Raw genomic sequence first — 15722 nt, 5'->3', positions numbered from 1 at the left:
AAGTGATTCAAACACAGTGCTGGTAGTGTAGAGGAAGACAGATGTAGCAGAGCTGTATATAAAGTGATTCAAACACAGTGCTGGTAGTGTAGAGGAAGACAGATGTAGCAGAGCTGTATCTGAAGATCAGCGCATGTGCGGCCGCCCGAAGACTTTGGAGACAGAAGTGGAGAGAGAGGACGTGCGGACAAGTATCGGAGGACCAGGACAACTTCAAAATAGGTGAGTATCATTTTTATTTGAATAAATGCACCACCAAATCCACCAACGATATTACAATATAGGACAATAAAGGAATTCAGGATGAACTCCATTATGGAATGGAGGGACACAGGGGACGCAATGTCCCTCCAATCTCTCCACTTCATCACGTCCTCCCCTCTGTGTCCCTCCATTCAATGTCCTCCCCTCTGTGTCCCTCCATTCAATGTCCTCCCCTCTGTGTCCCTCCATTCTATAATGCAGCAGCCACTATGAACACAACCAGAAGGGAGCAGCAGAAAATCCCCCACAGCTCCATTGCTGGAGCCCCTCGGATCAGGCATGCTGCTGTCCAGAGTCTGACCCCATCCGGCCTCCTGTCCTCCGCTCCTGCAGATGAAGGCACTGAGGAGGCTCTGAGAAGTAGCCTGACGCGGCACAAAGGAATAAAGATCCACGCATGCGCGGCCGCGCGACGCTGATCTCTATTTCTTTGTGCCACGTCCAAAACGGAGCAGCGCATGCGCGGCTCTAGCACAAAGGAATCAAGATCAGCGCATGCACGGCCGCCCGGTGCCGTGCGCGTACATGAATGAAAGTAGAGGCCGGCCACTGGATCGCTTTGAATCATCTGCGCATGCGCGGCCCCTGCATTCGGCAGGCGAGATGTGGCTGTAACCATGACAAGAATGGGTACGATGGGTAAGAATTTTATAAAGAAGGGTGGGAATTGGCTAATAGATTATATTTACAAAAATGATCACTGTCACATCATTGCCAGATTAGACTGTGATCATTGTGATGGGAATACCCCTTTAATGTCACACAGACAAGGAGCTCTCGTCTGTGCTGAATGAGGTCATGTGTAAGAGCTCAGGCCCCGCCCAGGGATGTGCCTTGTGGGCGTGGCTATGCCTGAATAGGGTCTACACACTGGGCTTTGTGCAGGGAGCAGCAGTCCTGGGATGGACACAGTGACATCCTGATCTACCTCCTATTTGGGGGTCACCCTCCTCACCATCACCCAGGACCCCCTGTACATGGCAGCAGGTGAGCAGCACATCCATCTATGTACTGGTTGTTCTCCATACAGAAGCCTTGCTGCAGATCACTGCACTGACTCTCTGCAGACTGTCACACTGACTCCATGGCTTTATATTGGCAGGAGGAGGAATAGGAAGCTTTAATGGGCAGCTCATTAAATATGTGCCTTATTAATTGCAGATGATAAAAATGTCATGAGTGTATAATGATGGGGAGGAAGAGGTTAATATGTGTTGTACAAGGGGCTGTCTATCTTATAGACTGCTAATGCACCATAGTCACAATCTACAAGGTCCTGGGGCTATATATATATATATATATATATATAATGAAACATGAGTGATACAGTGTTTCAGTGCAGATCTAGAAGGTTACACATTGTCTCAGTATGTGTGTGTATATATATAGACTATGTCAATGGGTGATAGGTCCCAATGGTTCAGTGTGTATAAGTATACAAGTGATACAATGTTTGGTAGTTTATACACTGAATGTTACAATGTTTCAGTGTAGATATAGACTGTGAATGGTACAATGTATTTATTACGCTGTGTGAACTGGGCTGTAGAACTCTTCACTGTGGTCTCTTTATGTTTTTGCTCTCCCAATTCACAATTAAATCCCCCCCAAAAAAATCACCAGAATTTTATTGACCAGAACAGGGAGTCGTCTGTTTTCTGCAGCAGCTCAGCCTGTGTTCTGGCATCCAGTGAGGGAATTTCCTATCTATTATTATATATAGCCCTACAGTAGCTCTCCCCTCCTCCACTTCAGGCTGCAGACACTACATTTCCTCCCATACATGCATTGATATCTGGCCATGACTGCTTTTTGGTGGGGGGGGGGGGGGGGTTGCATTTGTGGTATCTATGACAAATAGTGTGTTTTGGCACATGCATTCCCCCCCCCCCCATTTTTTTTTTTGCAAGAAATGCATTCTTCTACAAGAAAATCTGTACCCCTGTGATGTCACTTCCTCTTAGACCCAAAAACCGCATGTGAAAAAAATGCACCTTTTGTACAGCAAATCATTTCCATAGACTTGCGCCTCTTTCACACCTTGCTGATTTGTGTATGAATGCTGTCGTCCTTGTTTTGCACACGTACCCATTGATTTTAATGTGTTTATTTACATATCAGTGAAAAACCCATGGAGACATCCCGGGCGTTGGACCCCCACCCAGATACTGATGAGCTATCGTGAGAACAGGTCATCAGTATTAGGCCTCATGCACATAACACTGTGTTGGCCATGCCAGTTGCTGCGGACCGCAATTTGCGGTCTGCAATGCACGGGCAGCGAACACGTGCCTGCCATCTGGGGACACGGACCCATTCACTTGAATGGGGTGCGCGATCTACATAGTTAAAAAGTAGGGTGGGAGGCAATCGTCTCGTTGCCATGGACACAGAGTTATCCATTTGAACAAATTGATTAGGTTTGCACTCATTGCTCGAGTTGGGCTTTGTTCACACGAGGCGGATTTGGGGCTGAAATGACTTTGACTGAAAAATCCCTTTGGTAGATGTGAATGGGGGTTTTCTGCGGCAGGTGCCTCTGTGACCTCCATTCATATGAAAGGGACAGTCAAAGACATTTGCTGTGTGTGAATTCCTCAGGGTACATGCACACGGCAGTGTCGTTTATCTGGATTTTTCACATGGTTTTTGGCCTGTTTTAGGGTACTTTCACACTTGCGTTTTTCTTTTCCGGCACTGAGTTCCGTCCTAGGGGCTCAATACCGGAAAGGAACTGATCAGGCATATCCCCATGCATTCTGAATGGAGAGCAATCTGTTCAAGATGCCTCAGTTCAGTCATTTTTACTGATCAGGCAAAAGCATGCTACGGTTTTATCTCTGGCGAAAAAAACTGAAGACTTGACTTCCCCATAGGAATGTATTAGTGCCGGATCCGGCATTCAAAATGCCGGATCCGTCCTTCCGGTCTGCGCATGCGCAGACCGGTAAAAATGTGAAAGAAGATACAAGACGGATCCGCATGACAAGCGGAGAAACGGATCCGTTCTTGCAATGCATTTGTGAGACGGATCCGCATCCGGATCGGCAGATCCGGCAGGCAGTTCAGACTACGGAACTGCTCGCCGGATCACACTGCCGCAAGTGTGAAAGTAGCCTTAGGACCAAATGCGCACCAAAATCCGTATATGTTAGGCCTCCTGCACACGACCGTATGTTTTAAACAGATCAGTTTTTCAATTTTTTTGTTTCAGTAGTGTTTCCACTTCCATTCCGCTTCTGTTCCGTTTTTTCATTTGGTTTACGTCTGTGATCCGTTTTTTGCGGATTGCAAACAGAAACGGAAGCATACAATAATGTTTAAACAGTAAGTACATTAAAAAATTGGACTGGGCATAACATTTTAAATAGATGGTTCCGCAAAAACGGAACGGATACGGAAGACATACGAATGCATTCTGTTTTTGTGTTTTTTTGCGGACCCATTGACTTGAATGGAGCCACGAAACGTGATTTGCGGGCAATAATAGGACATGTTCTATTATTGAATGGAAATACGGAAACGGAAGGCATACGGAGTACCTTAAATTTTTTTTGCGTTGCGGATCCATTGAAATGACTGGTTCCGTATATGGAATGCAAAAAACGGAACGTAAACGGGAATAAAAAAAAAACATTCGTGTGCAGGAGGCCTCACTTGCAGATTTGCCCAGATCACACACTTTGCATTGTGAAGGGCGAACAGGCCCCGGCAAATCTAGTAACGTTTATGCCTGGAAACGGGCGCAAAAGAGGAGTTAAGACTACAGAAGTCAAGGGCTGGAGCAGTTTTCATTCCAGGTGCAGACTGCTGTAACTGATCCCCACTTTGTGCAAATACCCCAAAAAAAAACACAACTGGCAAAAAAAAAACTGCTGTAATTCTGCCATTTTTTTTTTCTTACTGGTAAAAGAACGCCAGTGCAAAATGTGTAAGGAACAAAGACAGTAGAAGCAAGTAAAATGTGTGTCCTGCATTTCATATTTTTCATAGACTTTCAGCTAAGGCTACTTTCACACTAGCGGCAGGACGGATCCGACAGGCTGTTCACCCTGTCGGATCCATCCTGCCGCTATTTCGCCGGACCGCCGCTCTGTCCCCATTGTCTATAATGGGGACCAGGGGGGGGGGCTCCGACGCAGCACGGCAGTGCATGGCGAAAGGCCACCGGACTAAAAGTACTGCATGTCCGACCGCGAACCGCCAGAGCTCCGCCCCCATCCCCATTATAGTCAGTGGGGACGGAGCGGCGGCACGGCGAAATAGCGGCAGGACGGATCCGACAGGGTGAACAGCGTGTCGGATCCGTCCTGCCCCTAGTGTGAAAGTAGCCTAACATCTGGAGATGTAAATTCTTAACTTAAATGCAAAAAAAAATGCAAGACCTCTAAAAATAAAAATAAAATAAAAAAGTAGCCTTAGGCTACATGCACACAAATGTTGTTTTTTTTTCTGTGTCCATTCCTTTTTCTTTTGCGGATAGGATGCTGTCCACATCAGTATGTCCGTTTCGTAGCCCCGCAAAAAAAAATAGCACATGTCCTATTCTTGTCCGTTTTAGGCACTGTTACAATGGATCCGCAAAAAAAAAAAAAAAAGGATGGCAATTTGCGGACCTCAAAACCCATACGGTCATGTACATGTAGCCTTCCAGCTGCAGTGAGGTGTCATCCAGTTTTCCCAGGCTCCTGTGGTGATGCAGAGCTGGATGACAACTCTTTTGAAGGCAGAAGCAATGGATTATATACTGGTTGTCACCCAACCTTCCAGTGTGACAGACGAGGGCGGCTCCAAGATGGTTGTGTTTCCAAGGAGTACTTATGTTTATGGGTCGGGTTCCATGAGTCCTTATTTCTGGTAGAGGACGGCAATCGGGGACAATCTGGGGTCTTTCAGTAGATCCGCCCGTCATACAGTATAACCACTCATTTCTAGTAATGTTCGATTGTCGGGTGATCTCACCTTTCAGGCACCAAAAATCCTTGGAACTGATGGAAGTAACTGCCCAATAACCGAAGTGTGAACAGATGTTAGCTGGGGCCTTAGATTTACAAAGGGATTTCCCTTTCATTCGCTCTTCAACCTTCTCTTTGGTCAGACCTCATTGCATTTCTATGGAAGGTGTGGACCCTTCCTGTACTCTGCTTCCCTGTCCATCTGAATAGCCAGAAATGTCCGCCCTCCAGTGAAAGTCGGCCCCTGGGGGTCCCAGCTGGGTCTGTGATTGTCACATTCTTCTGTGGTGGAAATGAATGCAAATTCCCAGAACCGCATTCATCATGTCTATAGATAGGAGAGCAGTTGACTTCCCTTAAAGAGGAACCGTCACTAATAATTGATGTTTCTGGTCTAGATCTTCCTATGAAGGAACGGTTGGGTTATGTTCATCTGCAGGATCAGAATAGCCCCCATAGAGCCCATGCACATAGCGATAATTAACAAAATGTTTGGAAAAGTACGATTATTGCTATTTATTCCTCACTGAAACCTGTTCTGTGTATTGTCCCGGTTAGAGAAGAGGCTGAAAGTGCAAACCCCCCCTGAGTCCTGGTCCTATCTCCAGTGCTGGGAACCTTTTATATGTGACGGATATCAGCGGGAGGCGGGAGGCACGGTCATGGGGGGGCACTGGGCACCTGTAAAGGTCTCTAAATTTACTGGTACTCCATCTATATACATTGGAACATCAAACGTGTATGGGGGGCCTCCTGACGGCAGATACGAGGGAGATATAGATCAGTGGGGGGGCACCAAAACCAGTGTCCGAATCTGCAGGTAAGGGTGCCTTCACATGCGGCAGATTTCTTGACTAAAATCGGTTCCATTCGTTGACCGGGGCAGCAAGCACATGGATTTCTGCAAGCCCCAATAAGGTGAACTGGTTTTCAGTTGCAGAATTTTCTGCCACAAAATCTGCCGCGTGTGAAGGCGTCCTAAGACATGTGCATTTTTAGTGCAGATTTATTGCACATTTACTATGAAATCTTTGATCCCCAGGATAAGGGAAGTTCAGACACAGTGGAATAATTCTACTGCAGATCTCTCTGCATTCACTGCATGAAATCCATGCCTGACGTGAATACGCCGTGGATCCGCCGCATGCTTTGATTTTTGCATGGGTGGGGTTTGAAAACACAATCTACATTTCTTGTGCTATAAATCCACCTACGGGTAGAGACATGGACTAGAGATGGCCAAACGCCTGACTCTCTGACCCTTCCATACACTATCGCATTCAACTTGTGTCCTGAAAGGGGAGAAATCTACTGCCCGACCCCTCGGTCCCCCTCCGGCAACACTCGCTGACACTTTTTCAAGCAGAGGTTTATAAATCGAGGCAAGAAATAGCAGAACGTGATGTGATTCAAAAAAACATTGACCCTAAAAACGCTAGAAGAAAAAAAATGCCTGTTTGTCCCATGTTTACTATTTCCTGTAGACTTCCCTGCAACATTTGAACTTTCGAAATGCCTAAAAAAACACAGCAAAAACTCCAGTAATAAAGCGCAACAAAGATGCTAAACGCCTAATAAACTTTTGGCAAGTCCTTAGGAAACTGGAGAAGGGATGGAGGACGATGGAAGCGGCCACATCCTCTGCAGCTGTGAGCGCTGAAGACAGGACGGAAATCGGCTGGGATTGTCTTCTGGTGATGATATGTACAGTGCTGAGCACAGCCGTAGTAAGGCTATTTTCACACTTGCGGCAGTGTGATCCGTCGTCGGAACTGCCCGCTGGATCCGCCGATCTGGATGTGACTAAAGGCATTTGGGAGATGCATCCGGATGCGGATCCGTCTCACAAATGCATTGCTTGTGTCTTCAGTTCAGTCAGTCATTTTGACTGATCAGGCAAAAGATAAAACCGCAATATAAATATTTTTATTATTTGGTTGAAAGGCTCATTGGGGGGGGAGGGGGGATTGTAACAGGACTGCCGTAGAATATCTAAAATGGCTGGTCAAGTAAAATGTTGCATGCAACAATCATTAAATAGGTGGCCAACAAAAAAGGGCCGGGTCAAAGGGCGCGGTAAAACACTGTCTGAGCATGCTGAGAGTTGTAGTTTTGCAACAGTTGGAGGCATCCTGGTTCCGAAAACACTGGTAATATGAACAATGGGGGTTCTACAAAAGAGCTATCGTGGGGCAAAGTTCATATTCGTGTTTACACAGGTGTTTCTGTTATTATAAACAAGTAAATAATGACGCAATGCGGTGGGGCCGGTGTGCAACTTTTTCCAGGGCTGGTTTTTATCCCCAGTCAGGCCCTGTCCCGACCAGGCCCCCCCTCTGCCCCTGATCCAGCCGAATATGGCATTAAAAAAGGGACTTGCGACTTTTTGTACGACTAAAATAGTCGCAAGTAATTGCCATTTTGGCTAGCCTCCATGCCATGTTTCTAGCCGATATTACGGTTTTACCAGGTTATATTGTTCTTATCTGGTCATGCACACTAGTCTTTTGTCAGTCAAACCTGCAGAGATGGCGGCTTTTCCACTCTCCCCATGGAATTCGCATACACGTTTGGTCAAGTGCGTGGAAGCCGGGAGAGAGAGCTGTCGGCTGAATGATCGTTGGGCCGACGGCTACTGAATGTGTAGGGGCAGCTAGAGTCTTCCATGTTCCATTGTAGGGACTTGTAAAAGGTCACCCATCTGATAAATGAACGGGATAATGGGTGGTGTGGCTTTCTTCTGTGAGAATGATGGAATCCAGCACATCAGCCGACCCTCTCCATGTCTGGCAGCGGATCCCTCCTGTGCGATCCGGTGGGATGAGGCTGGTTCGTTGCGCTGGCCGTGTCTCCTGAGGGATGAGTGTTTGAGCGCTGCCTGCCCCCACCTGGTCTAATGGCGACTGTCTGTATGTAGGAGGTTACATCACTGCTACAATGTAACAATATGCAAAGTATAACAAGGTTACAATGTCAGACTGGATATCGGATTAACCTTCAATTTCAGATCCAGCGGCTGACCACCTAATGTGTATCGGGGTAGCCAGACTTAGGGCTTGTTCACACGAACGTATGTGTTCCGTTTCCGTATTGCGGATCCGCAATACATGGACACCTTTCCGTGTGAATTCCGCATTCACTTCAATGGGTCCGCAAATCCAGAGACGCAGAATGGAGCGCTACGGAGTGCTTCCATGGGGTTCCGTTCTGTACTTTCATTCCGCAAAAAGATAGAACTTGCTCTTCAAGTTGAATGGGTCTGGATCCGTCCCGAAGCCTGCGCGAACGTTCTCCGTGCATTGGGGACAGCAAATGGCGGTGCCCAATGCACGGAACGGAACACCTACGTTCATGTGAAGAAGCCCTTAAAGGGGTTTTCCGAGATTGAGATACTGCTAACCTATCCTCTGGATGAGTCATCAGTATCTGAATGATGGGAATCCGACACTCGGTACCCCCGCCGATCAGCTGTTTGAGAAGGCAGCAGTGCTCGCAGTAGCGGGACAGCCTTCTCCTAGACCAGTGACGACACGTTCATTGGTCCCATTACCTAGGTGAGCAGCTAGAGGCTGAGCCACAATGCAACGTATTGCCCTGCGCTTGGTGAGCATGGAGAAGGCTGAAGAGCTCAAAGGAACGCCGGTTCCTTCTCAGACAGCTGATTGGCGGGGTCCGATACTGATGACCTATCCTGAGGTGTCCAAGCAGGCAGTTATCGGGAAGGAACGATTCCTTCCCAATAATTGCCTGCTCAGTCCAGCATGGTAAATGAAGCATTACCCCAACAGAGAATGGGGCAGAGAATGAGTGGTCAGTTGAATTACAACATGTCCAATCCATTTGTTTGTAAGATAGGAATTTGCTGCTGGCACCAGCTTCTCTATCTGTTGAGAGAACATGCAGGCTTGGCTGAGCTGAGTGTGTATGGCGGGAGGGGAGGAATGGCTGTCGGTTACCTTCTTGCATGGCTCCACACAAGCTCCGAGTTGGATGGAGCTGTAATACGCACCATTGGAACTCTGTGGGGCTTCTCTTACCAGTTTTCGCCTCCAGATCGGTGAAGAAGTTGCCATTTTATTTTATTTTTTAAGTGGAAAGAAACAGGAAAAAACAAAAAAGTTGCCGTTTCTCTCTGGAGGACTTGCTTCTGGGAGGTCAATACATTGCTCCATGGAGGTTCCCTATATGTCCTATGCTCCAGTCACATCCAGAGCTGTATCCACATTTCTGCTTATTGTCAGTCATGTTGAATAATAACCTCTCTGTGTGCTCTCACAATGCAGCGAGTTGTGATGGCCGGAAACCAGTGACTGCAGCTCTGGAAGTGACTGGAGTAGATGGATGGATCATAGGATCCTGCACTGCATTGTGGAGTTTCTGTAATTTGCTGTATGTTTTACATTTTTTAACTTTTATCATTTTTTTTTTTTTCCCCCTTAGGTTGGTCACTTTGGTTGGATGCAGCACATATCATGGATGACTGACATATCCAGGATCTTCTGAAGCTCCACAACATGCAGAGCGAGGTCGTTCCCAGCGATGCTGGGATTGAGGAGACTGCTCCAAAACCAAATAGGAGTGCCCCAAACAGTCCCCTCAGGGACACCCTCCGGAGAGCTGCGGCAGCTGTGTCTTTCGAGGGGGCAACAGGACAGGCGACCATAGAACGGAAGAAGAGAAAGAAAAAGGAGCCGCGTCCAGAATCCATCATTGTGTATCGCTCGGATAATGAGAAGGTCCTGGATGATGAACCGGCCGATCGGGAAACCGGGGAGAGAAGTACAGAGGAAGGATCCAGATTTCTGGGGACTCCGCTAAGTGATGGTAACCAACGTATATTCATTTTGTCATTACAATACATCCTAAAGTATAATGTCTAGTCCTAATCAGAATTACCATTTAATGCTTATATCAGGGGTACCCAACCTCGTAAAACTACAACTCCCAGCATGCACACTTGCTTAAGGCTGAGTTCACACGGGCGTTGCGGGAAAAGATGCGGGTGCGTTGCGGGAACATGCACGATTTTTCCGCGCGAGTGCAAATCATTGTAATGCGTTTTGCACGCGCGTGAGAAAAATCGCGCATGTTTGGTACCCAAACCCGAACTTCTTCACAGAAGTTCGGGCTTGGGATCGGTGTTCTGTAGATTGTATTATTTTCCCTTATAACATGGTTATAAGGGAAAATAATAGCATTCTGAATACAGAATACATAGTACAATAGCGCTGGAGGGGTTAAAAAAAATAATAAATAATTAAACTCTCCTTAATCCACTTGCTCGCGCAGCTCGGCTTCTCTTCTGTCTTCATCTTAGCTGTGTGGAGGAACAGGACCTGTGGTGACGTCACTCCGGTCATCACATGGTCCGTCACATGATCTTTTACCATGGTGATGGATCATGTGATGAGCGCAGTGACGTCACCACAGGTCCTTTTCCTGCACACAGCTAAGATGAAGACAGAAGAGAAGCCGGGCTGCGCGAGAAAGTGGATTAAGGTGAGTTAAATTTTTTTATTTTTTTTTTAACCCCTCCAGCCCTATTGTACTATGCATTCTGTATTCAGAATGCTATTATTTTCCCTTATAACCATGTTATAAAGGAAAATAATAATGATCGGGTCTCCATCCCGATCGTCTCCTAGCAACCGTGCGTGAAAATCGCACCGCATCCGCACTTGCTTGCGATTTTCACGCAGCCCCATTCACTTCTATGGGGCCTGCGTTGCATGGAAAACGCACAATATAGAGCATGCTGCGATTTTCACGCAACGCATAAGTGATGCGTGAAAATCACCGCTCGTGTGGACAGCCCCATTGAAATGGATTGGTCAGGAGTCAGTGCGGGTGCTATGCGTTCACGTCACGCATTGCACCCGCGTGGAAAACTCGCTCGTGTGAAAGGGGCCTAATACAACTATATGTTACCTATAATACTGCTCCTATGTACAAGAATATAACTACTATAATACTGCTTCTATATACAAGAATATAACTACTATAATACTGGTCCTATGTACAAGAATATAACTATAATACTGCTCCTATGTACAAGAATATAACTACTATAATACTGCCTCCTATGTACAAGTATATAACTACTATAATACTGCTCCTATGTACAAGAATATAACTACTATAATACTGCTCCTATGTACAAGAATATAACTACTATAAAATTGCTCCTATGTACAAGAATATAACTACTATAATACTGCTCTTATGTACAAGGATATAACTACTATAATACTGCTCTTATGTACAAGGATATAACTACTATAATACTGCCAAATATGTACAAGAATATAACTACTATAATACTGCCAAATATGTACAAGAATATAACTACTATAATACTGCCAAATATGTACAAGAATATAACTACTATAATACTGCCAAATATGTACAAGAATATAACTACTATAATACTGCTCCTATGTACAAGAATATAACTACTATAATACTGCCTCCTATGTACAAGAATATAACTACTATAATACTGCCTCCTATGTACAAGAATATAACTACTATAATACTGCTCCTATGTACAGGAATATAACTACTATAATACTGCCTCCTATGTACAAGAATATAACTACTATAATACTGCCTCCTATGTACAAGAATATAACTACTATAATACTGCCCCCTATGTACAAGAATATAACTACTATAATACTGCTCCTATGTACAAGAATATAACTACTATAATACTGCCTCCTATGTACAAGAATATAACTACTATAATACTGCTCCTATGTACAAGAATATAACTACAATAATACTGCCTCCTATGTACAAGAATATAACTACTATAATACTGCCTTCTATGTACAAGAATATAACTACTATAATACTGCTCCTATGTACAGGAATATAACTACTATAATACTGCCTCCTATGTACAAGAATATAACTCCTATAATACTGCTCCTATGTACAAGAATATAACTACTATAATACTGCTCTTATGTACAAGGATATAACTACTATAATACTGCCTCTTGTGTATAATAATATGACCGCTATAATATGCTTCCACTGGTGGAGCCCTCTACACTTGTGCCCACCTCATGTACCATCTGTGTCTGCGCTCTCAGATCTAATGTAAGCTCATTGTTGTGTCTACCAGGTGGGTGGAATATGCCTCCAGATAGTCGCTATGTCACTTTAACTGGAACAATCACCCGTGGGAAGAAGAAGGGGCAGATGGTGGACATCCATGTCACTTTAACCGAGAAGGAACTTCAAGAACTTACACGATCTAAAGATCCTTTACAAGACGAGCCGATTGAGGGGAAGAAAATTTGTTCGGTCGGCCCAGATAAAGGTCCTCACGTCCTCTTGTGGAGTCTTCTTTGCTTGCCGGTCGTATTTGTTCTGTCGTTCGTGATTTCGTTCTATTACGTGACCATTACCTGGTACAACATCTTCTTGGTTTACAACGAGGAGAGGACTTTCTGGCACAAGATCACCTTCTGCCCCTTCCTAATCATTTTTTACCCTATCATCATAGTGGTCGTGTCTCTGTCTCTGGCCACGTACACGGCAGTGACTCAGATCTCCTGGTCGTTTGGTGAGTGGTGGCACGCGGTGAAGGACATGGAGAAGGGTTTCTGCGGGTGGCTTTGTAGCAAGCTCGGTCTAGAAGACTGTTCTCCCTATAGCATTGTAGAATTACTGGACTCTGACAATATATCGGGAAGTTTGTCGGTGAAGGGCTCTGCGCAGGGCGTGGAGACCTCGGCCGTGTGACTTCGAGAAGAATTCCTAGTTCCTCATCCATTTCTTTATCTTATTTAAATTAATTATGGAATGCTGATCTGTGGAAAGTCCTGTGCCTCGTGGATAATACTGGTGATTAGTGAACCTGTGCCACTGCCTATTGCATGTCCCGGACTGTGACCTAAGATACTACAACTCGAGAGCTTTTCAAGTTCGGCCTTAAAGGGGACCTCTCACTAGGACTCACTTCAGATCAGGCATTTGTTCAGTGCTCTATCAAAGTCAGTCTAGTAGGCAAAATTGCACTTACTCCATGACCCTCTAAGCAGAAGTGAACTCCACCCACTTGACTCATCAGGCACATGACTATTCCCGTTTCTCCAGAGAAGTGTCACATGACTCGTTTTAGCTCTGCTGAATGGTTGAGAGGGTTCACAGATGGAATGTGGATATTTAATTGCTAGATTTTTGGGCTCATGATTGGGTCAAGTTGAACCCCCTATCCACGGTGAAAAACTTTTATTTTTATTTTTTATGATGCTCCTTTCATCACTGCACCAATCACGCAGCCGGCTCTGCTATGTCAATTGACTAATTTAAGCGTTTATGTTTTCCGTTTAGCACAATAATTGTCGTTCACTGCATGATTCAGAGGTTTTATATTTATCCGCTACAAGGTGGATCATATTTTGTTTGACTTTTTTTTTTCTATATTTTTTTTTTTTTAATTTCTAAATTAAGGAAGGTTTTTTATCAAAGCTGAGTTTCTTCTCTGTGGCGCAGAAGTGCTCTATAAAATGTGATGTGATGCAATGACCCAAAATAAAAAATCCCCCCCCCCCATAAAACAAAATCCTCGAGTCGTCCACTTCTGTTACATTCTTATAACTTCCTGGGAGACTTTTTTCTTCGCCAAGACTCGCTCGTGTGAAAGGGGCCTAACAGCCGCCATGGCTGTTAGGCCCCTTTCACACGAGCGAGTTTTCCGCGCGGATGCGTTGCGGGAGGTGAACGCATTGCATCCGCACGGAATCCTGACCCATTCATTTCTATGGGGCTGTTCACATGAGCGGTGATCTTCACGCATCACTTGTGCGTTGCGTGAAAATCGCAGCATGCTCCTCTTTGTGCGTTTTTCACGTAACGCAGGCCCCATAGAAATTAATGGGGTTGCGTGAAAATCGCAAGCATCCGCAAGCAAGTGCGGATGCGGTGCGATTTTCACGCATGGTTGCTAGGAGACGATCGGGATGGAGACCCAATCATTATTATTTTCCCTTATAACATGGTTATACGGGAAAATAATAGCATTCTGAATACAGAATGCAAAGTAAAACAGCGCTGGAGGGGTTAAAAAAATATATAAAATCATTTAACTCCCCTTAATCCACTTGATCGCGATGTCGGCATCTCCTTCTGTCCCCTTTACTGAATAGGACCTGTGGTGAGCATTAATTATAGGATCAAGGACCTTTGATGACGTCACTCCGGTCATCACATGGTACGTCACATGATCTTTTACCATGGTGGATCACCATGGTAAAAGATCATGTGATGACCGGAATGACGTCACCACAGGTCCTGTTGCTGCACAGAGATCAGATGAAGCCAGAAGGAGATGCCGGGCCGCGAACAAGTGGATTAAGGTGAGTTAATTTTTTATTTATTTTTTTAACCCCTCCAGCGATGTTTTACTATGCATTCTGTATTCAGAATGCTATTATTTTCCCTTATAACCATGTTATAAGGGAAAATAATACTATTTACAGAACACCGATCCCAAGCCCGAACTTCTATGAAGAAGTTCGGGTTTGGGTACCAAACATGCGCGACTTTTCTCACACGAGTGCAAAACGCATTACAATGTTTTGCACTCGCGCGGAAAAATCAGGGGTTTTCCCGCAACGCACCCGCACATTTTCCCGCAACGCCCGTGTGAAAGAGGCCTTAGGTTTTTTTTCCAGAGAGATGTTTTTTTTTTTTAAAAAGGCTTGAAAATGGTAAAAAAAAAAAACGGCGCTCACCTCTGCTGTTCCGCTATCATTCTGATGCTGCGCTGATCCGTGCTTCTCTCCACTTCCTGGTCCTGTGTTAACATGCCGATCACAATGTCAGGGAAATAGTGCTGTTTCTTTTTTTTTTTTTACATTTTCTGATTTATTAATTTTTTTATTATTTTTTTATTATTACAGTTCTCTCCCCCAGAAACCCCCATTTAAGGCTCCGAATGAGGTCGTCACCCAGCTTTCCTAGTGTCCTTATTAGCTAATCTTATTATAGTCGACGCTGTGAATATAAATATATATTTATACACAGAATCCTCTGCAGATGCTCCATCACTTCATCCATTTATCCCCCTCCTTCTTATAAGTGTCACATCAGATCTGTCTGACTGCGAGGCGGCTGGTTGCAGCGCTAGCTCTCCCCCATTGCTCCATTCCTATAACGGGCAGTGTCGGAGCAGTGCGGGTTTTAGCTTCTAGGGGCCATGGACACAGGGTGGATTCATCTGAATGGGACTTGTGGAAATCCATGTCCTTCCTGACGGAACAAACCCATTCAGATGACTGGAATAGAATCTGCTGCGTGTGAATAGACTCTTACGTATCCAAAGACTATAGAAGCACTGGCTGACAACAGTAAGAACAGCAATGGTGGCCATATTGGATGTCACCCAGCTTTCCCACGTCTTCCAGGGACAGGATTTTTGATAATCGGACATAAGAGGATGACTCAAGGACTTTTATTTAAGGGGTGCTTTTTTATTTTTAGGAATTG

General features: G+C 45.1%; 1 protein-coding gene across 1 annotated transcript; it reads left to right on the top strand.

Moving 5' to 3' along the window:
* The first annotated feature begins 1123 nt into the window (after positions 1-1123).
* Positions 1124-13450, top strand: TMEM169 (transmembrane protein 169). Its single transcript, XM_040440268.1, has 3 exons — positions 1124-1251; positions 9673-10043; positions 12352-13450. Exons 2-3 carry the CDS (start codon positions 9734-9736, stop codon positions 12972-12974), a joined length of 933 nt encoding a protein of 310 aa, XP_040296202.1. The 5' UTR covers positions 1124-1251; positions 9673-9733; the 3' UTR covers positions 12975-13450.
* The last annotated feature ends 2272 nt before the right edge of the window (positions 13451-15722 follow it).

The sequence above is a fragment of the Bufo bufo genome, chromosome 7 (genome assembly GCF_905171765.1).
Source record: "Bufo bufo chromosome 7, aBufBuf1.1, whole genome shotgun sequence".
Taxonomy (NCBI): domain Eukaryota; kingdom Metazoa; phylum Chordata; class Amphibia; order Anura; family Bufonidae; genus Bufo; species Bufo bufo.
This window is presented reverse-complemented; position numbering and strand designations above follow the sequence as displayed.